Source organism: Cetorhinus maximus, chromosome 21 (genome assembly GCF_964194155.1).
Source record: "Cetorhinus maximus chromosome 21, sCetMax3.hap1.1, whole genome shotgun sequence".
NCBI lineage: Eukaryota > Metazoa > Chordata > Chondrichthyes > Lamniformes > Cetorhinidae > Cetorhinus > Cetorhinus maximus.
In genome coordinates, this window is record NC_135899.1 from 86,288,914 (window position 1) to 86,310,707 (window position 21,794).

General features: G+C 45.5%; 1 protein-coding gene across 2 annotated transcripts in view; it reads left to right on the plus strand.

Annotated features, from left to right (window-relative positions):
- The window catches only part of LOC144696097 (lethal(3)malignant brain tumor-like protein 4), a 72,737-nt gene that overhangs the window by 44,563 nt on the left and 6,380 nt on the right, over positions 1–21,794 (plus strand). For both annotated transcript variants that reach the window (XM_078567360.1, XM_078567358.1), the window contains exons 15-19: positions 8,420–8,534; positions 10,163–10,265; positions 11,330–11,491; positions 18,203–18,370; positions 18,469–18,554. In XM_078567360.1, the coding sequence (XP_078423486.1) occupies positions 8,420–8,534; positions 10,163–10,265; positions 11,330–11,491; positions 18,203–18,370; positions 18,469–18,554 (634 nt within the window). The remainder of the gene's footprint in view (positions 1–8,419; positions 8,535–10,162; positions 10,266–11,329; positions 11,492–18,202; positions 18,371–18,468; positions 18,555–21,794) is intronic.

Genomic DNA, 21,794 nt, shown 5'->3' on the forward strand with positions numbered 1-21,794 from the left:
GTTTAGACCCTCAGCGTCATCAAGGGTCTGCAGAAGTGAAGGGGAGTGGGGTTGATGATTGTGACTTTGTGCGATAGTGTAAAATGTGATTTCCAGGATAAAAGGGCTGCCCCTTAGCTATCACGTATTGTGTCAAGTCAAAATTACTAGAAAGGTGGGAACAATCTAGTGCCATACACCTCACCAATCCAGTCCACTCTTCAAACAATTTTTCTGTTCATACTCTTGGATGATCAAGCTCATCTTAGTTTGAAACTATGTTTCACTGGCTTAACATTTGAGGAACTCTTCAAAGCGAAATTCTTTCACCTTTTAGTTATCACCTGTCCAATAATTTTTAAAATGGATATTGTGAGTTCCCTGTGTTGCGTCAAGTTTGCTGGCGCCTGCAGTGCCCTGATGTACGGTAAAGTTCCGCAATTCGCGACTTCTTTCACGATTTTGTTTACCCGGTCAAAAGCCCTTGTACACACGATCGCTCATTGCAGCCCCAAATCTTCGCCTATCCGCGATTTAAGCAAACTAAAAACAACGGGTTCTTGTAACAAGCCAGCTCTTTGTGTGTGTGTGTGTGTGTGTGAGAGAGAGAGACACCGACGGGGGAAAGAAAAGCAGATCAGCGGTGTATGTGCGCACATTTATATGGAGATATTTTTATAAGCGAGGGTAGGTTATTGAATAGTGTACGTTTCTCCCAGTTGTTACAGTCTGTCTCTTTGGTTGCTCTCGGATCTTGCTCGGGCCTGGCAACCAGCGAGGGTCCCTTTTGGAGTGGCTGCTTCTTTCCTTGGTCCAAACAGGAGAGAGAGGGAGTGTATGAGTGAGAGATAGAAGGCTGGCAGCGGCAGCAGCAGCAGCAATTTCTCCCTCAATTGTCCTGACAGTCACTTGCACAACAACAACCAACAACAGAACAACGAGCAGTGACTTTTTAAACGTACAACTTCTTTCACCCAATGCCACCACAAGCCGGGATGGGGCGAAGAGGGCAGGGCGTTCATTAAAGAAAGAGAGAGAGAGAGAGATGCTTTATAAGGGCCGGCGGATGGATGGGACCCTGGCACTTGGCCATAGTTAAATGATAGGGAGAGGAGGAATACGTGGATTAAATTTTGGGATTACAGGCGGTGAGCTGTCTCCATACTGGACAATAGTGTGATGTTGTCAACAACTTGGGGAGAGAGAGAGGCCTAGCCCTTTAAGCCCCGCTTTCTCATTGCTCTCACTGTAATGGTGGAGTGAGAGGAATCGGCTCAGGGCTGAGACAGTGCTTTTTGTTTTCAGCCTTCTGTCGTGAAAAAAACAAACAAAATAAATAAGGAGGAAGGGGAGGGGGGAACTTGGTCAGAGAGAGATCCGCGTGTAACGGTGAAAGGATCAGTTGGTGCTTTCAGTACAGGAAGGTCTCTGAGTGAGAGAGAAAAGACCCGATTCAAATCCAAATTTTGGGATGTCTGGAACCTATCTAATTCATTCCCATTATAAAGTATGCTTCCCGTTTGCAATTTTGCCTTGTGCAAGAATTCACAGGAACGTATCCCCCGTGAACAGCAGGACTTCATTGTGTTAACAGTGTCATACTTTGGTAACAGAATTACTTTAAAGATTTAGTATTAAGTTTCCTCAGTAGCTGAGTTGGTGAAGTCACTGCATGGTGTGGCATCCAGTCTGTCAGATCAGGGGAGGGCCCAGGTTTGATTCCTGGTATTCACCGAGTTATTTGATCTCAGGTGAGCTGCTGATATACCTGCAGTAATTGGCCTTGGAGTGCCTAGGCTTGAGGGAATAAAAGTATCCAGGCATCCTGTTCCCAGTCAGAATTCAGTAAGCCCTATGGTTCACAAGAATGCCTTTCGAGTAATCATGAACTATTTCATAATGTTGTGTACAAAATAGTCTTTAAGCATAGTGATCAGCCTGACTGCTGATTTATCACATTGTGTCCGCATCAAAGGTACAGGACGTAGATGGACTTTATGATGTGTCTGTTCCTAAATCCTTTGAAGACAGTCTATTTATGTAAACAGTTGTAGTTGTTTTCTCCAAAGTTACTTCGATCAAACAGTTTCTAATATTTTTGAAGAGCAGGTTTTATAAACTGTTATCATTCTATCTCGTTGCTAATGGATACCTCTGCCTATGTTTATTACTGTAGCCCCTAAAGTTGCACCTTATTCACTCACAGCTGATGTGCAAAGAAACTCATCACAGTAATGATGAGTGCTTCACATATTAAAAGACGAACTATACTTCCCTCTCATGATACTTCAAAGTCATCCATGTATTACTTATATAGGAAAGTTTGCTGCATGATGCAAACAAGTTGTCTGGTAATCCCATTAACTCTCCGCGATGTTCAACACTGGAAGGTGGGGGTGTGGACTTGTTGGGTGAGAACAGAATTGCTTGTCATGTTTCCTGTGGTCGAATACCCTTCAAATTGATCGTCTAGGGTCGCACATGAAAAAATAGGCTACTGGAGCTGGGTTCTGAAGGGCTGCTGATGCATGAGGACCTGTGTACACAAAGCAGTCATGGTAGAGAACAAATTGGTGAAATGTTGAAAAGTGTTCATTTCCAACTTTTCTGTCCCCGCTCTCCCTCCACCCCCTTTAGTCCACACCTGAAGCCACTGACTGTTATTTAGGTGTGAACACAGCCTTCCAGTAGCTTGCCCAGGCGACATATTTCTTGTGTGAGCTTTGATGGCAAGCGATTAGTACTGTAGGAAACCTGATTTATCCTTCGGGTGGAATTTTCCAGACCCTCCCCCCAGGTGGCAGGTTTAATGGTAGGTGCGGGGGTGGTTGGCGGGGGGGAGCATTGCGGCGGAAGCCGTAAAGTCAGTTTTCCGCCGGTGTAATATGACAGCGGGAACGTGCGCTCCTGCCCATCATGGTGGGTCGCCATTCCCGCCAAAGGCTGGCATCCAGTAAATGGGATGCAGATGAAGACCTGAAGGGAATCGTTCCCCCACTTGCCCCCCGCGCCACCAGAGGGTTTTCACGCCGGTGCAGAACACGCCTGGACCAACGTGGCACGCAAATGTTGCACTTTTCCGCAAGAAGGCATGTGGTAGCTAGCGGAGATCGGAAGGGAAGATGGAAGCCTGTAGAGACTGGACCCTGGAACACCACTGTGTGGAGGCCTAGGGGAGGGTGGAGGAGGTTGGGGGTAGCAGGGGAAAGAGAGCAATGCTGCGGGGGTGAGCTGGTACGGGGTGTGAGGGTGGGAAGGGGCCAGCTGGAGTTCGGGGGTTGGCTGGGAGGTTGGTGTGCAGGTGTGAATGGGCGTAGGGGTTGGAAATAGGAGAGAGGGGCTCAGAGGAGCGGCCTGTGGTTCAATTGAGGAGTCCTGGGGGGAATATTCAGGGAACCAGTGATAAGAAGGGGTGGTGAGGGTGAAAGGGGGGCAGTGTGAACCAGTAGGGTTCGAAGGTGAGGGTTTGGCGATGGTGGGTGAAGGGGCGCTGAGGGTTGTTGGAGGGGTGCGGAAGGAAAGGTGGAATTTTGGGGTTGGCGGGATGAGGGGGCATGCCAATTGTAATGGGGGCGGGCTCCTTGGGAAGGTAAGGAACTTCAACATTCACCTGTATGGGACAAAGGGTGATGGGGGACAGGTAACGGTGGGGAGGTTAAATGACGCACCTCGGGGGAAGGGGGGGGTTATGGTGGGGAGGGGTAAAGGTATTCTGGATGCTGAAGGTCGCAATAGCCATGGCTGCTCCAAACAGTGTGGAGCCTCGTGGTGCAGATCTTGAGATGCTGAATGGGCGTAGGAGCTTTTTGAGGATGCTACTAACAAAATTGATAAAGGAGAGTCAATGGACCTAGTATACTTGGATTTTCAGAAGGCAGAAAGCTAGGCGGAAATGTGTGTTTTGAGGAAGATGTAAAGACAGACTTAGTGAGTGGGAAACAACATGGCAGATGGGATATAATGTGGAAAAATGAGAGGTTATCCACTTTGGTAGGAGGAACAGATGTGCAGAGTATTTCCTAAATGGTAAGAGATTAGAAAGTGTAGATGTACAAAGGGACCTGGGCATCCTTGTCCATAAGTCACTGAAAGCCAACATACAGGTACAGCAGGCTATTAGGAAGACTAATGGAATGTTAGCTTTTATCACAAGAGGATTTGAGTACAGGATTAGTGAAGTCTAGATTGTTGTACAGAAGCTTGATTAGACCGCACCTGGAGTGCAGTTTTGGTCCCCTTGCCTCAGAAAGGATATTATTGCCATAGAGGGAATGCAACGAAGGTTCACCAGACTTGTTCCAGGGATGGCGGGACTGTCTTATGAAGGGAGATTGGGCAAACTGGGCCTGTATTCTCTAGAATTTCGAAGAATGAGAGGTGATCTCATTGAAACCTACAAAATACTTCAAGGAATAGACAGGTAAGATGTTTCCCCTGGTTGGGGAGTCTAGAACCAGGGGACACAATTTCAAAATAAGGGGGAATCCACTTAGGACCAAGATGAGGAGAAATTTCTTTACTCAGAGGGTTGTGAATCTTTGGAATTCTCTACCCCAGAGGGCAGTGGAAGCTCAGTCATTGAGTATGTTTAAGGTAGAGGTTGATAGATTTCTGATTAACAACAACGTAAAGGGTTGTGGGGATAGTGTGGGTAAAAGGTATTGAAGTGTTCAATCAGCCATGATCGTATTGAATGGCGGAGCAGACTTGACAGGCTGAATGGCCTTCTCCTGTTCCTATGTTGCTATCTCGACTGGACACCTGAGGGGGAACCCCAGCATGTAGTACTTACAATGGTAGGGCATCGGGACAGATGAGAGTGTGAAGGGCAAGGGCTCAGAGTGCGTGGGAGCCACCTTAGACATGGCTCTCAAGAGCCCTGGCAAAAACCTTTGCCTCCTTGCACATGCATAATTCTGGGGGACATAGACCCAGCCTGGGTGTTCCTCGGAAGATTTTGGTGGGGTGCGCTGGCTCAAGGACTACAAAGCAAATAAATCACATGAGACCTCATTAAAGTACAAGTTTACAGAAGTGTCATAAGGTCAACAATCATAGTTCACCCGTGCAACCACATGTGAATCCAAAACTTCTTAATCTTGTGTTCCCTACCACTTCTTCTAGGTGCTCCCCTGACATCGTGGCAGGGCTGGAGGCAGCTTCCTGACCAGGTTGCCCAGTTGCCTTGGATGGCCTTGGCGGCCGTCCTCTGGAGACACAAGGCCTGGAGGGCCTGTCTTAATTTGGCTGTCCTGCTGTGGGGCAGCTGCTCCCTCTGCGGTCACAGAGGACAAGGCTGAAGGGGTCACAGGCAATGGGGATTTCGAAGGGCCGGACACCCTCGGAGAATTCTGAGTGGAGGTCACAGGGCTGTCCAACAGCCGCTGCTTCTCCCTTTGGATCCCCGAGGGCTCCTGCCTGACTCCTTGATGGGAAGGGGCACTTGGAAGGATGTCAGGGTGCCCCGTTCCCCCCCTCATGTAGCCACTGCAAAAGTTCACTCGTGCCTTTAGTGATGGAATGAAGGTCTGTGCGCATCTCCTGCAGAATCTGCTGGACCAGGTTCTCCGTGGTATCTGCCACCCTCCCCATGGAGGCCTCCATGTGCGCATAGGTTGGAAACACTTCATCAGAGAGCAGACAGACGGACTCCTCCGGCTCATATGCCATTCTGTTGAGGGCCTTTGCCATCTTTGCTTGATGTTCCCTGCTGCTTGCTGCCTCTCCAACATCTCGTGGATGGCCGATTCCAGAGGCTCATCATCGGACTCTGGCTTCGCAGATGCCTCTATCCCAGCAGTCCTCTGAGTTCTGGTGAGCTTGGCTGACCCTTCTTCCTGCTGCGGACATGTGCCCATGCAGTGACCACAAGAATGAGACCTCCTTACTGAACTACATCTAGTACCCACTGAGTTGTGTGTCTCTGCACTGGTGGAGGATGCAGGTGACTGCTGTGACTCCTCTACAGATGGGTTTCTTCCTCCTCCCCAATGCCCTGGGTCCTCTGTGGCTGCTGTGACTGCAGGGCGGGGCTTTGTCCTTTTGCCTTGCCTTGTTCCTGCTGGCACCCGGAAGTGAGAGATGAGAGCGCGAGTGACTTCATTAGCTGCCTCCAACATGGAGGAACGCGTGATCCTTGGGTTTCTATGACATACATGGATCCTGACTGGATGGAGGCCGTAAGCTGACTTCTCCATCTCAACGGGCTTGGCCAGGCTCCTCCCCTGGCAGCTGGGCTGCCCGCTCCTCAAAGACCATCAGGTTTTTGAAGTCAGGCTGGCCGCCCTCCCATCTTCTCCCCCTCTCTCCTGTTGTGCCTTAACTTTTCCTGTGCAAAGAGAGAAGATGGGGTTGAGAGCAAGTGGGTTTCAGGTATCTTTCTTATGCTTCCAGTCTTACAAATAACCCACTGGATTGTGTGCCATGTGATTTGCTGCAGCGCAGGTTGTCCACAAGGGTTTTGGGACAGCACCCTCCAGAGCGGTGAAAACATGCAGATATAAGGATAAGGCTTACAGAGGCATGTTATTAGGGGTGCTCGCTGGTGCCCTCAATGCCCAAGACCCTTTCCTGCCCTGTCCACCCCCCCGCACCCTGCCAAAGACAACATGTGAGCTCTTTGTGGAAGGGTCAGGGGCCCACAGTGGCCTCTCCACCTTCAGACTAGATGGACTGCAGTGGGGCCATCACCTTACACATTGCCACTGAGGCCCATGTCCCTTCTACCATTCAGTGAGGTGAGTGTGAGCAGTTGAGGTTTCACTTACCCTTGTGGAGGCAGATGAGGTAATTTATCCATTTCCTGCACTGCAGGCCAGTCCTGTGGTGGAGGCCCTGGGCACTGACCACCCTGGAGACTTCCTCCTGTGCCATGTTGGTCTGTTGGTTCGGCCTCCTCCTCCCATCCTCTGGGCAGAGGATGCCCCTCCTGGCCTCCACCTCATTCAGCAGGACTTCCAGGGAGGCCTCGCTGAATCCGGGGGCCGGAGCTTCTTGTGATTGGTGGAGCCATTTCTCCTTGAACGATGGGTAGGTTGATGCCTGGGCGGCTTTTAAATATGACAGTGGGGCGCGTGCCACCCAACCTGCCCTGCTGTGAAAAATGTCAGGAAACCCCTGACTGCATAATTAATGAGGCCAGCTTCGTGTGATACAGCAAAAAAATTCCACCCCCCTCCCGCCAGCCCCCACAGCAGGAAAGACTCCTCGTTCCTGCCCCCCTCACGGGACTTAGTCCCGGAATGGAAAATTCCGCCTTTAGATACTGTCACACAACACCTGGAAACTGAAATCTGTATAGCAGTTTTGTCAACAAATAGCGGGGGCTCATCTTTGTAAAGATCACTGGTTCCCATCAGTGAAGTTAAGGCAGAAGGTTCAATTTGGAAATTATAGACAACAGCCACGAAACTCATATTTCCATCATTAGTGCTTTGTCATTAATACAGAGTGATACGTTATTCTTCTCACATCTCATAACCTGCATATTGCAACTAAGTGAAGTCTAGTAAATCAGCATTTGCTTTGTTTTAGAATCGCTTGCCTCTCCCCATCCAAAACTTGCAGCTAATACAAACATTTTGGCCAGACAGCTTTTGGAAATGATTGAACCTATTTGAAATTTAGGATTCACAATTACAAATTGGGGGAAAATACTTTATCTGATATGAAGCCAAAGCTTTGATTTCACGATGCATGGTGAGTGAATGAGCAGCTATTTCCTTTTAATGCCTGCCTTTATTGACCATCCCTAATTACCCTGAGGAGGGTACGGTAGTTGTTCTCAGGGCAACTGCTGCGAGTCTAGTGCTGATGCAGCTCCCACATGATGTTGGCTCGGGAGTTCCATGATTTTTGACTGAGCAACAAGGAACAGCGGTGAATGTCCAAATCAGGACTTTGACTTGGAAAGGAACTTGGAGATGCAAGTGACCCAGTGACCTCACTGGATAATGGTGGAGGTCATTGGCTGGAGTTGTTGTTGGAATAAGCTTTGGTGTGTTGGTGCAGAGTGCAAACTGCAGGGACAGTGCACTGACAGTGGAAAGGATGGATGTTTAGTTCAGTGGCATGGCCGTCTGAAGTGTTGCTGTGACTCTATCCGCGTGAGTGGTAAACATTTCATCACCCTCCTGATTTGAACCTTGTAATGATGGAGAGGCACAGAGGGGTCAGGAGGTGAACCATTCATTCAGAGTACCCAGCCCTGGTCCTGCGCTTGTAGCTGGGTTGTTGATCTGACCTAGTTAGCTGTGGTCGGAGGTGACCTCCAGGGTGGTAGTGGGGAACTTTGAGGTGGTGGTGCCATTCACAGTCAAAAGGATATGGTTGGGTCTTTTTATGTTGGTGATGGTTGCTACCCAGCACTTGCATGACATGAGCATTATATATGTAACTTTATTTAGAATAAGTAATGCATAATATCGTTATGGTGTTTCAGATCCATTTTGATGGCTGGAGTCATGACTATGACTATTGGATAGATGCAGATAGCCCAGATATCCATCCTGCTGGCTGGTGTGCTAAAACTGGACATTCACTACAGATACCTCTTAGTAAGTTGGAGTCCTGGCTGTGTGTTCTCTCCTTTATTTTGCATTAAAGCCACTTGTCCTCCTTTCACTGCAGAGAGGAATCAGAGCTGCTAATTATGTTGCCATGATTTTGTTAAAAGTGGATCGTGAGCTGTGTTTTTCCAGAGCTGGGAGACGGTCAGTTTTTCCTCATTTGATGCCAACATTCTTCACAGCCACTGGAAAGAAAGAACTTGCATTTTATAGCACATTTCAAATCCGCAGGACATCCCAAAACACTTCACAGCCAATGAGTTACTTCATGATAAAAGTGTAGTCTGTGTTTCTGTCAGGCAAACATAGCGGCTAAATGCACAGAGCAAGATCCCATACACGGCAATGAAATGAATGGCCACCCGGCCTGTTTTTTTTGTGCTGCCAGCTGAGGGATGAATGTCGAAGTCCCAGTTATTGGATCTTTTAACGTTGCACCTGAAAGTCAGTACCTCTCTGTCTTTGACATTCTCCAGTCATGCTCGTTGCAAGAAGCAGAATCTCTTCTTTCTTTTGGGTCCTCGACGTTTCTCTGATCTGAGTAACCACTTTAATAACTATATGCCCCATTTTGTTTGTGGCCAAGGGAAGGTCTGTTGGCATCCAGTGAGTGAGGAAGCTGGCTGACCTTTAGATCTCTTCAGAACCCAGTTTGACAGGGGGCTGGTCTGTGTTGGAGCATTGGCCTGTTTTTGGCTTTTTCAGTATTGGTGGAACAATTGCATGTTCCCACCATTTTCTATTTCATTACAGACCTCCTGCCAGCCATTAACCTCCCCTCTGTAATTGGCTTAACTTTTTTTTATTTTCTCAAATATCTGAAGGAATTTTATTATCTGAGCTATCAAGTCTGTTGAAGGACAAAGGGTAGGATTTTCCTCTGGACGTTGGGACTAAATAGGCACTCAAGCCCCCCACTTGCCAGGAGCCAGACTGGGGAAGCTAGTTTCCTGGGTGTGGCCTGCTAATTAGCTGTTTCTGAGCTTGCCGTCCAATCCAGTTGTTGCAGGCCCAGCAGCCCTACAGCCTTGGCAGCCCCACCAAGAGAGGGTAGGTACTGCTGAGGCAGGTAATTAAAAGTGAGGGCTGTCTCAATGCAACCACCCTTGGAGCAGTGAAAATTAAGTTAAAAAATTTGGGCCCCTCCAATTGGAGGGAAAACCCCTCCAACGGTATTGTTGAGGGCCAAGGACTTCCTTGGGGATGGAGGCTCCGGCTCCAATAGCCACCTGAAACGCTGCAGGGAGGCCGCCTCCATTAAGCTGGCAACCTCCACAGGCGATGGATGGCATGCTGCTACACTCTGACTGGCCCCTAATTGGGGCCTTAAATATGGGTGGACAACTGATCCACATTTTGATCCACATTCCTCCCTGGTGGTGGGAGCGGGCCGGAGAGCTGCCCCTTTGAGGCCCAATTCCAAGCCACCCGCCGCCATCCTGGCACCCGGAAAATTCTGCCCAAATGGTCTTCATTCTCAATGGTTAATGTCTTTTTCCTACCAGATGCTGACAAACCTATGATGACTTTCCAGTATTTTCTGTTTCTATTTAGTCAAAAAGGCCAATGTTATAAAACCTAAGTGTTGTATTTTCATTGCCCTCCCCTACAATTAGGCCCCACTGACTTGGCACTAAGTCCAGGACAAGGAGGATGCCCAACACCTGGTTGTAAAGGAATAGGGCACGTCAAAGGAGCAAGATATGCTGCACACTACACGTATGTGAGAGAAATTATTAGTACCATCTGCCTTTTTATATTTAAAAAAAAGAATAACTTGTTTCTGTGTTTAAATCTTTAGAATTGTTCATTTTAATCCTCGGTGATGACACTGACCATTTAAAAAAAAAAATTATAATTGATTGACAGATTTTAACCATTGTTTATTTGAGTCCTTACATTGTTGGTAAAAGAAAGGTTAGTGGGGTTTGAAGTGAGATATATAGTCTGTACTCCTGGATCATCTTCACTAAAATCAACAGGGCAAGGAATGTATATTCATTGCATTTGAATAGAGGGGCATCAGCACTAATGACTAATTAGTTTAAGCTCTTAATAAAAATTTGCATCCATTCGTGATTGTTAAAAAAACAATCATTTAAGGGAGGGATGCAATGTTAGTAGTGATGGGAATCTGAGGCAGAAAAGTTATAAAACTGTTAGTTCATCTCCTGTGGTGCTTGAGAAGTCGGGGCCAAATTTAGTCTTCCAATGATTTAGGGCCGGGGGTCATGGGATAGTTCAACCAGGGCATGAAGGGTGTATTTCAGTCGCCATTTTTATATTCGGCCTTTATCAAATACAATTATGACACACAAATATTACTTAAGGTCAAAATTTGTAGCAGTTTGAAAGTAGAGTTGGTTGGAGAGACTTTGCAGTACAAACTGAGGAGCTGGGAGAAGCAAAACTGAGATACTACAGCACCTCAGCTGGTGTGAAGGCAGAATTACAGCATTACATATTTACATAGGCAATTTCCATTATATGTTTGGGCATAGGTGTCTCTAATGGGAAAAGGATGACAGGAAATGTGCACAGACGTCGGGTTTTTGTGAGAAGATTGAAATATTGCCGGTGTTTAATTATTGGGATGTCTCTTTCTTTCCCCTCCCATAACAGGCTAACAGTATTGCAACGCTGATAACAAGGAATGGAAATATGACTGAGTCAGTTAACTGTTAGCAATGTGGATCACTTTGTATAGTGACTGTACACAGGTAATATTTCAGGATATGAGTTTAGAAGCCCTCAAATAGCGATATATTGCTTTTCTATTTTAGATTGGTCAGTTGTCCGTATTCTGAAATTAACCTCAACAAAGATACGGTTTTACCAGACCGTTTAAGTGGAGAGAGGCAGTCACCTGTCTCGGCTGTTCAGAAGCTAAAGAAAATGGGACCACAGGCAATCTCAGCGGCATCAGAAGACACCTCCATGCTTAAGTGAGTAGTAGTAATACAACAAAAGTAGTTTACTGTAGTTAATCTTGAGAGCTGAGGTTTTTTTTATGCTGTGAAAGCGTCCTCCACGTTGTTATCATAGAATCATTGTACACTACAAAAGGTGGCCATTCAGCCCATTGAGTCTGCATTGGCTGTTTTGAAGATCAATCCAGTTAGTCGCATTTGCTGGCTCTTTCCCCATATCCTTGAAATGTTTTTTGTTTCTCCTCCAATTTATCCAGTTCCCTTTTGAAAGTTTTGAAAGAAAAAAAATCTGTTTCCACAGCCCAATTTGCATTCCAAACTGTAACCACTCATTACATAAAAACATTTTTTTTCCTCATGCTGCTTTGGTGTGGATTTCCAACATAGAAAAAAATGGTCTGTTTAAAATATTTTGCCCCCCCTCTTTGATTTCTTTGTTTGCGTGCAGTCTCTCGTCCAAGAGAAGCAGACAAGCCCTATTCTCAGACACTTGCCAGTAAGAATCTGTAATCGTGTATTATGCCAGTTAATTTCAGATTGGCAGCTTAAAGGAGAGGGAGGTGAAGAAATGACAAAGCATATTATATTATTCATTATGCTATGCCTAATTTATTTGAAACAGACTTGGAGTGATATTTTCTCATTTCAGACACTGGGCCCTTTCACTTTTAAAGGAGACAAGTAGTAATCTGAAATCATAAAATGATGTGCCTGTGCTGGTTTATTGGCAGATCTATTCAATTACTACCACTCCCCTGCTTTATCTCCATAGCCCTGCATTTTTTTTAACCTTCCAAGTGTTTATCCAATTGTCTTTTGAATGTTACTAACTGGAAACAGTTTCTCCTTAATTTACTCTTTCAAAAGCATTCGTGATTTTGAACACTTCAATCAAATCACCTCTTAATCTTCTCTGCTCCATGGAGAATAACGCTAACGTAGTAATCTGGATTGTTACATAATCCTGAATACTGTAACTTTTATCTTCAACCGCCCTGTACCCACCTATATTCCTGGGGTCAGGTAAGTTTAATTGGCCCCACGTATCACAGGTCCACTCCAACCCCTTAGCCGTGTCCCTGGAAATGGTAGCAGAACCCAGCCTCTGCAGCAGTGGCAATGACCACCAGTGTTGTGAGGCCACAAACAGCAGCCATGAGGCTTCCAGCTTTGATGGTATTCTTTGGCCCTGAATTAAAATTATTTGCTACTTTCTTAACCTCCCATGGCATTTTTCTCCCTGTCTGTAATAGAATCCTTGAATCTGAGAAGGGGGCAGGGCACAGATAATGAGGCCCACTAATTGCCTGGGAGGAGTCCGCCATGGAAAGACCCAAGAAACTTGAGTTTTCTGGAAGCGGAAAAGCATTCAAGGATTTGATCAACATCAACCTTTTAAGACAAAGTAAAATAACTTTTTGGACAGAAAAAGACATATTAACTCTTCAGGAGGCTTTTCTGAAAGGATTTTGAGGTTTAAGAAGTATCCCTGACAAGGCAGGGAAGCCCAGAGCAGGAAAGTCCAAGTGTTTCTTTGTGGGGCCTAGAGGGGCACTTCTGCACCTCTTGGGCCACAAGGAAACTGAAAAAAAGTAAGTTAAATTTACCTTACTTTTCTGGGCCTGCCTGCTATTCTTAGCAAAGGACTTGGGTGTGACCAAACCTGGAGTATTGTTTGTAGTTTTGTCTCCTTAGCTAAGGATGGATATACTTGACTTAGAGGAAGTGCAATGAAAGTTCAACTAGCTTGACCTCTGGGATGTGAAAGCTGCCCTGTAAGGGACGGCTGTGTAGAATGAGCCTATATTCTCAAGTTTAGAAGAATGAGAGGTGATCTCATTGAAACTTACAAAACTCTTTAGAGGGCTTAACCAGATAGATGCTGAGAGGCTGTTTGCCCTGGCCTTGTTTATTCACTCAAGGGATGTGGGCTTCGCTGGCTAGGCCATGAATTATTGCCCATCCATAATTACCTTTGAGAAGGTGGACATGATCTGCCTTCTTGAACCGCTGCAATCCATGTGGTGTAGATACACCCACAGTGCTATTAGGGAGGGAGTTCCGGGATTTTGACCCAGCGGCAGTGAAGGAACGGTGATATATTTCCAAGTGAGGAAGGTGAGTGGCTTGGAGGGCAACTTCCAGGTGGTTGTGTTCCCCATGTGTTTGCTGCCCTTGCCCTTCTAGATGGTATAGAGGTCGTGGGTTGGGAAGGTGCTGTCTAAGGAGCCTTGGTGTATTCGTGCAGTGCATCTTGTACATGGTACACACTGCTGCCACTGTGTGTCGGTGGTGGAGGGTGTGAAAGACACCCCTTCCACAAACAATCAAGTGGGCTGCTTTATCCTGGATGGTGTCAAGCTTCTTGAGTGTTGTGGGAGCTGCACTCACCCAGGCAAGTGGAGAGTATTCCATCACACTCCTGACTTGTGCCTTGTAGATTGAGGACAGTGGGAGGCAGGAGGTGAGTTGCAGGATTCCCAGCCTCTGACCTGCCCAAGTAGCAACAGTATTTATATGGCTGGTCCAGTTCAGTTTCTGGTCACTGATAACGTAACGTCTTCCCCCCGCCCCCCCAGGATGTTGACAGTGGGGGTTTCAGCAATGGTAATGCCATCAAATACCAAGGGACGATGGTTAAATTCTATCTTGTTAGAGATGGTCATTGCCTGCCACTTGTCAGCCCAAGCCTGGATATTGTCCAGGCCTTGCTGCATTTGGACCTGGACAGCTTCGTTATTTGAGGAGTCGCGAATGGTGCTGAACATTGTGCAATCATCAACAAACATCCTGACTTCTGACCTTTTGATGGAAGGAAGATCATTGGTGAAGCAGCTGAAGATGGTTGGGCCTAGGACACTACCCTGAGGAACTCCTGCACTGATGTCCTGGAGTTGAGATGACTGACCTCCAACAATGACAAACACCTTTGTGTTAGGTATGACTCCAACCAGCGGAGAGTTTTCCCCCTGATTCCCATTGACTCCAGTTTTGCTTGGGCACCTTGCCGCCACACTCGGTCAAATGCTGCCTTGGTGTCAAGGGCAGTAACTCCCATCCCACCTCTGGAGTTCAGCTCTTTTGTCCATGTTTGAGTCAAGGCGGTAATGAGGTCAGGAGCTGAGTGGCCCTGGCGGAATCCAAACTGAGCATCAGTGAGCAGGTTATTGCTAAGGAAGTGCCACTTGATGGCACTGTTGATGACCTCTTCCATCACTTTACTGATAATGGAGAGTAGACTGATAGGGTGGTAATAGGCCGGATTGGATTTGTCCTGCTTTTTACGTATCTGGGCACAATTTTCCACATTGCTGGGTAGATGCCAGTGTTGTAGATGTACTGGAACAGCTTGGCTAGGGGTGTGGCAAGTTCTGGAGCACAAGTCTTCAGTATTATTGCCGGAATATTGTCAGGGCCCATAACCTTCGCAGTATCCAGTGCCTTCAGCCATTTCTTGATATCTCATGGAGTGAATCGAATTGACTGAAGACTGGCACCTGTGATGCGGGGGACCTCCGGAAGAGGCTGAGATGGATCCCCCACTTGGCACTTCTGGTTGAAGATTGTAGCAAATGTTTCAGCCTTATCTTTTGTACTGATGTGCTGAGCTCCCACATCATTGAGGATGGGGATATTTGTGGAGCCTGAGTTGATTGTCCACCACCATTCATGGCTGGATGTGGCAGGACTATCGGGTTTAGATCTGATCCGTTGGTTATGGAATTGCTTAGCTCTGTCTATCACTTTCTGCTTGTGTTGTTTGGCACACAAGTAGTCCTGTGTTATAGCTTCACCAGATTGACACCTCGTTTTTAGATATGTTTGGTGGTGCTCCTGGCTTGCCCGCCTGCTGGAGAGTCTAGAACTAGTGGTCATAGTCTCAGGCTAAGGGGTCGGCCATTTAGAACTGAGACGAGGAGAAACTTTGGAATTCTCTACCACACACGGCTGTGGTCCGTCATTGAGCATATTCAAGACAGATTGATCCAAAAAAAATTTCGGTACTAGGGGATTCGAGGGATGGAGGGAAAGTGGAGTTAATGGAGACGATCAGCCATAATCCTAGTGGATAGCAGAGCAGTCTAGAGGGGCTTTGTGGCCTACTCCTATTCCTACTTCTCATGTTTGCCTGGCAGGGAAGCCACCACTGCTCCCCCACTTGGGCCTTGGGTTAAAATTATGCTGAGCCCCAGCTACACATTTTAAAAGGACTTGGGTCCACTGCCTTGGAGCGACTGTCCATCCTGCCTGAATTCCATCAGCTGAGAGGCATTTAAAATCTAAACCAGTTGTCCTTCGCTGGACTGTCGACTTGATCCCTGTCCACTTTTGAGGTTTCCTGCAGGTTGCGTAGTTTTTTTAATAGCAAAGGTTATTTCATATAGCAACGTTTCAGACCATCACTTGGTGCACCAGGGTTGGCAGAACACACAATGGCTGTAAGAAATCTACATCTTGCCTCTTGGTGTAGCAGTATAATTTACTAGGCCGTTCGGGGCTGCTGGCTGTTGTTCCCTCTTTGCCTTGCATGACAATCCCTTTTTAAAAAAAATGTTATTGTACATGTGGATAACTTCATGGCCATATGTGTGTGTGTATATATATATATATATATATATATACATCAAAATATTTTTGTATCTTCTATGTTTTCGATACTTATGGAAAATAGCGTTTTTTCCTTTTCCTTTTTCAAATTGCCAGGAAAGCATTTAACAATTTAACAAAGACATAATGAGAGCTTTTCTAAAAGTATTTGACTGAATTCCAGTCATGGAATGTGACTACAGAATAAATACCGGGCCAGTTTAAAAAATATTGTTTGGTTTTTAGCTTTCTAAATGATAGATTTTTTACAGTTTAGCTCGCAATAAATGGTTTTGGTGATTCATGTATTTGTTGAGACTATTTGACCCACGGATTAAAGCCATTCATTTTTCTTCTAAATTTTGAATCCGTTTATAAACAATCCTTCTGCCTCTAATAAAGAAATGCTAAACTTCCTGACAAAAATAGAAATAATTGATGATGTTGACCCAGTTGTTTAGTTTTTTGGTAGTGTTTTACAGTGTTATATAAATTATATGCACAGACTATATTAGTTTCCTGGTACTGTGATTTAATTCTCTTGTTATTGAATTTACAGTAGTAAAAGGCTTCAGGGCATGCAAGATATTTAACAGTGTTGCCTCTTTGACTGAAGATTTCTAAAATCTGAAAGCTGCATCATTCCTTGCAGTCAGTTAACTGGGCAACTTCAGCTTCCCATACAGTCATAACACTCATCAGAAACTGAATCTTTCACTAATTAATGCAGTGTGAATCTGTAATAAAGTGTCTGAATAATTTCAAAAAGGAAGTGTGATTGGTAATGAGGATTTTCGGTATTCTGCATAATTGATCCTAGAAATTAAAATTAGCAATTTTTATGACCATGCATTTATGAATGGAAAACCACAATATAAATTGTGATCACTGGGGATTAATCTATCCTGGTGGGTGCTCTTGACTTTTATACATCCATGGCATTTCCATTTGAAATGTAGTGTTCAGTCCATGTTTTTTGTAAGTACGTTGCCATAAAGAAAGTTGGCCAATCAAGAATCAATCTTCATTAATTGTATAATGGTTATCTTTGAGTGAGACCCAACAGAAATGGTGAAGGCCAGCAATTGGTACTCAATTGAGTTTTTAATCTGTTAAATAGAAACTGCCTCAATTAGCTAGTTTATTTTTTGCTTCATAAATTTAATTTGTTGTGTTCACACACTTATTGCACAAGTATCACCCAGATAAAGTTAAGGTTAGTGATGGGGCAGATTTTCTTTCCTCATCTGACACTCCAGTGCGGTACTGAGGGAGTGTTGGACTATTGGAGGTGCCACCTTTCAGATGAGATATTAAACTGATGTCCCATCTACCTGCTCGGGTGGAAATAAAAGAGCCCATGGCGCTATTTTGAAGAAGAGGCAGGAGTTGTACCTGGTGTCCTGGCCAATATTTGTCCCTCAATCAACATCACAAAATACAGATTACCTGGGGCGTTATCACATTGCTGTTTGTGGGAGATGGCTGTGCACATATTGGCTGTCGCGTTTCCTACATTACGAGAGTGATTATGTTTCAAACGTACTTTATTGACTGTTGAGTGCTTTGAGATGTCCGATGGTCATGAAAAACGCTATATAAATGTGGAATCTCACTGAGGCATTGGGGATCTTGCGAGAGACCCGCACTGCCTCTTTTTGGGAAGGCCTACCAAGCCACGTCCCGGTCGGGCAGTGGAGAGGCCAGCACCAGGCCTTGCCCTGGAATCAAGACCCTGGGGGGGGAGGGCGGAAGTCTCGCCTATCAAGAGCTGCAGGCCAATCAGAGGCTGGCAGCTCATGCGCTCACTGGGGAGGCCGTGGCTGCTGCAGGAAGGGCAGGGCAAGCACCGAAGTCCCCAGGACTGCGGAGCAACCCAGGCCAGAGGTAAGTTATGTTTTTGAGGGGGGGGTTGGATGGGAGGACAGGGCATGTTTCACAGGGTTGTTGGGGGAGCGGAGCACAGGGAGATCGGTGTGGGGGTGTCAGCAGCAGGGGCATGGCTCTCAGCGGGCCCCCTATTTCCCGACGCCAGGAACCTCGGTCAGACACTGAGTACTTTTGATTGAGGGGATTCTCAGATCTTAAAAGGTTGTTCATCACATTAACAAATTCTGCCTTCTCCCCACCCTTCACCAGAAAAACTCTTTCACAGAATGGTGCTGGGAACCAAATCAAAACGGACTACCTGACGGGACATTGCATCATGGAAAATGGGCAGGCCATAGGAGTTGGCGAAGAATGCTGTGAAGAATTGCCAGTCAAAAAGCCCCAAGTGTCAATTGATGGCAAGATAAAACAGAGAAAGTAAATTATCAGTATATGCTGCCCTCTTGATTTTTTTTAAAAAACGTTTTTGGCTCCTATTGCTCCATGTGCTCTAATGATGTGTCTGTTGTATTTAGAGTTGGACGTCCACCAAAGTATTTAAAACTCCAGTTTGTGAAGCAAGAAGAAGAAGAAACGTTGGGCAGACTAAAAGAAACGGCAGGTAATGTTAATCAGACTGTGCTATCCAAATGAAGTGATATTATTGCAAATGTTTAGCTGTCAGGCTGCCAGTGTAAGAGTAGTGCTGTTTGTGCACATATTTCGCTTGCACACTAAAGGAATTGAGGGATATGGGGATGGAATGGGAAGGTGGAGTTGAGGTAGAAGATCAGTCATGACTTTATTGAATGGCGGAGCAGCTGCAGCATAGGGTCTGCTCCCCTTATTACTTTCGTTCCTCTGGATTTCACATTCGCTTTGCAAATATGCAAACAAAACCAAATTGAGAGCAGCAGGATACTGGTAAATAATTGTGATGTCTGTAAATGTGTATCCCACTTTCATAGAACTACAACAGGGCAGAAGGAGGCCATTCAGCTGTCTGAAAGAACCGCCCAGTTAGTCTCCCTTCGCTACTCTTTCCCCACAGCCATGCACATATTCCCTTGTCAAGAGAATATATATCCAATTGCCTTCTCAAAGTTACCATTGAATCTGCTTCCACCACCCATAATTTAGGCCAATCTTTTAAGGCTGAGATGAGAAATTTTGTCACTCAAAGGGTTGCGAGTCTTTGGAGTTCTCCAGCCAGAGGGTTGCCGATGCATCATCATTGAATATATTTAAGGTTGAAATAAATAGATTTTTGGGGTCTCAGAGAATCAAGGGATATGGGGAGTGGGCAGGAAAGTGGAGTTGAAGCCAAAAATCAGCCATGATCATATTGAATGTTGGAGCAGGCTTGATGGGCCTTATGGTCTTCTCTTATTTCTTACATTCTCATCCCTTTGGGCAGTAAATTTCTATGTTTCTATTTGGGAGAAAGCGGGAGCAGGCTATTGAGTTGGATGATCAGCCATGATCATAATGAATGGCGGAGCAGGCTCGAAGGGTCGAATGGCCTACTCCTGCTCCTAGTTTCTATGTTTCTAAATTGCAGACCATAACAATTTTCTGCGTAGAAAGCATTCTCCTCCTCCCCACTCTGGTTCTTTTAACAATTATCCTAAATCTGTGCCCTCTGGTTTTCCTGCCAATGGAAATGGCACCTCCATATTTTCTCTCAAAATGTGTCAACGTTTTGAAACGTTTCCTAAATTTTCCCATATTTTCTGCAGCCAGGCTTTCTATTGTGGGATGAAATTAGCATGCAGCACTAGTGAGGAATTGCAGCTCCAGAGTCCTTGGTTTTAAATTTAATGGAAATTCAGGCACTGTGAACTCATCATTTCCTAGCTTGCGCACTCTGCGATCTCTGGTCAGCAGAATCATCATTTGTATCTCATGACCTGCTCTGGGTAATTCTGAACTCAAATCTGATAGTGAACAATTGACAAACGAGCATTAACATTATATTCAGGTGAATATTTTGTTTTATACTTGGAATGAAGTATAAGCCCAACTGAAACTAATTGTTTTGAGGTCACTAATTTCAATCTATTTTTAGTTTTTTTTTCTTCCTCGTTTGATGTTCCATCTTCTATGGAAACCATAACATAGGTATTTAGTGAAAGGAACATTAGAATTCTGTCATCACTGAAAAGCAAATGTCCATCAGTCACTGTGGATTGAAAAGTTAACAGTCAGTGCACAACACGGCAGCTAATATTCTGAGCCTGCCCAACCGTGTAAATGAGTCATACCTATTAAGCTGTGTATTGGTTGAGGGACCCCAGAGGCCCCTCTTTTCAAATATTGCTTTGGGATCTTTTGGATTCACCTGAGCAGGCAGACTGGATCTCGGTTTCACATCTTGTTTGACGGGCAGCACCACAGCACTTCGCTGAAATCCACGGCACTGTTAACCTAGATTAGGCTCAAAACCTGGAGTTGGACTCGAACCCACAACCTCCTGGCTCTTCTGGTCAAGCAGTGTCTTGGTTTCAAAGTTCTCATCCTTGTTTTCAAATTCCTCCATTACCTTACCCCTCCCTACCTCTATAATCCCCTCCAGTCCCACAACCCTCTGAGATATCGGCACTCCTAATTCTGGCCTCTTGAGTATCCTTGATTTTAATTGTTCCACCATTGGTGGCCATGCCTTCAGCTGCCTGGGCCCCAAGCTCTGGAATTCCCTCTCTCCATTTCGCTGCCTCACTTTCCTCCTCTAAGACAATCCTTAAGACCTTTTTTGAACAAGGTAGTCATCATCTGGCCTCCTATCTCCTCTGAGAAACTCTGTTTCTCTCTCCACAGATGCTGCTCGATCCACTGAGTTTTTCCAGCATTTTCTGTTTCTATCTCCTCTTGTGACTTGGGTGTAATTTTTTAATAACAATCCTGTGAAGCACCTTGGGACGTTTGATTACGTTGAAGGTGCTATATAAATATAAGTTGTTGACTCAAGCGGTGAGAATGTCACCAGCTGAACTGATGATTATTAATCGTGTGGGTAAATTTAAAAAGCAACAAGCAAGTTCAACTCTTACAAATTGGCAGGCAACCATTGGATCCTACAGGATATGTACTTGTGTGCAGCCTGCTTAGCTTTGAACATTTGGCATGATTGTTCTTAACTGAAGTGCACCTTCTTTCTTAAACAGAAACAGAAATACCTGGAAAAACTCAGCAGGTCTGGCAGCATCGGCAACACTGCCCCCCCCCGCCTTAAACCAGCTTATATTTCACCCCCCCCCACCCCCTTTCCTATTTTTACTTAGTTCTATTGAGGGGTCATGAGGACTCGAAACGTCAACTGTGCTCTCCTCCGCCGATGCTGCCAGACCTGAGTTTTTCCAGGTATTTCTGTTTCTGTTTTTGTTTTGGATTTCCAGCATCCGCAGTTTTTTGCTTTCACCTTCTTTCTTAATTCAGGAACTTTAAATGTTTGAAGGTCAGGCTCTTGTATGCCTGCAGTTTCCTAATAGGAGTTGCGTTGTTCAGGATGAGCACTTGGATTTCAATCTTCTTTGATTTCAGCCACGTTATCCTAAGGGGAAATTTAATGGAGTTCAAAATTATGAAAGGTTTTGATAAGAGTAGATGGAGAGAAACTGTTTCCACCGGCAGGAGTATCTAGAACCAGAGGGCACAGATTTAAGATAAATGGTAGAAGAACCAGGGGAAGATGAGCATTTTTTTTAATACAGCAAGTTATTGATCTGGAATGCGCTGCCTGAAAGACCGGTGGAAGGAGATTCAATAGTAACTTTTAAAAGGGAGTTAGCAATATACTTGACAAGGAAACATTTGCAAGACTGTGGGGTAAGAGTGTGGGGTGGGGGTGGTGGTGCTTGGGACT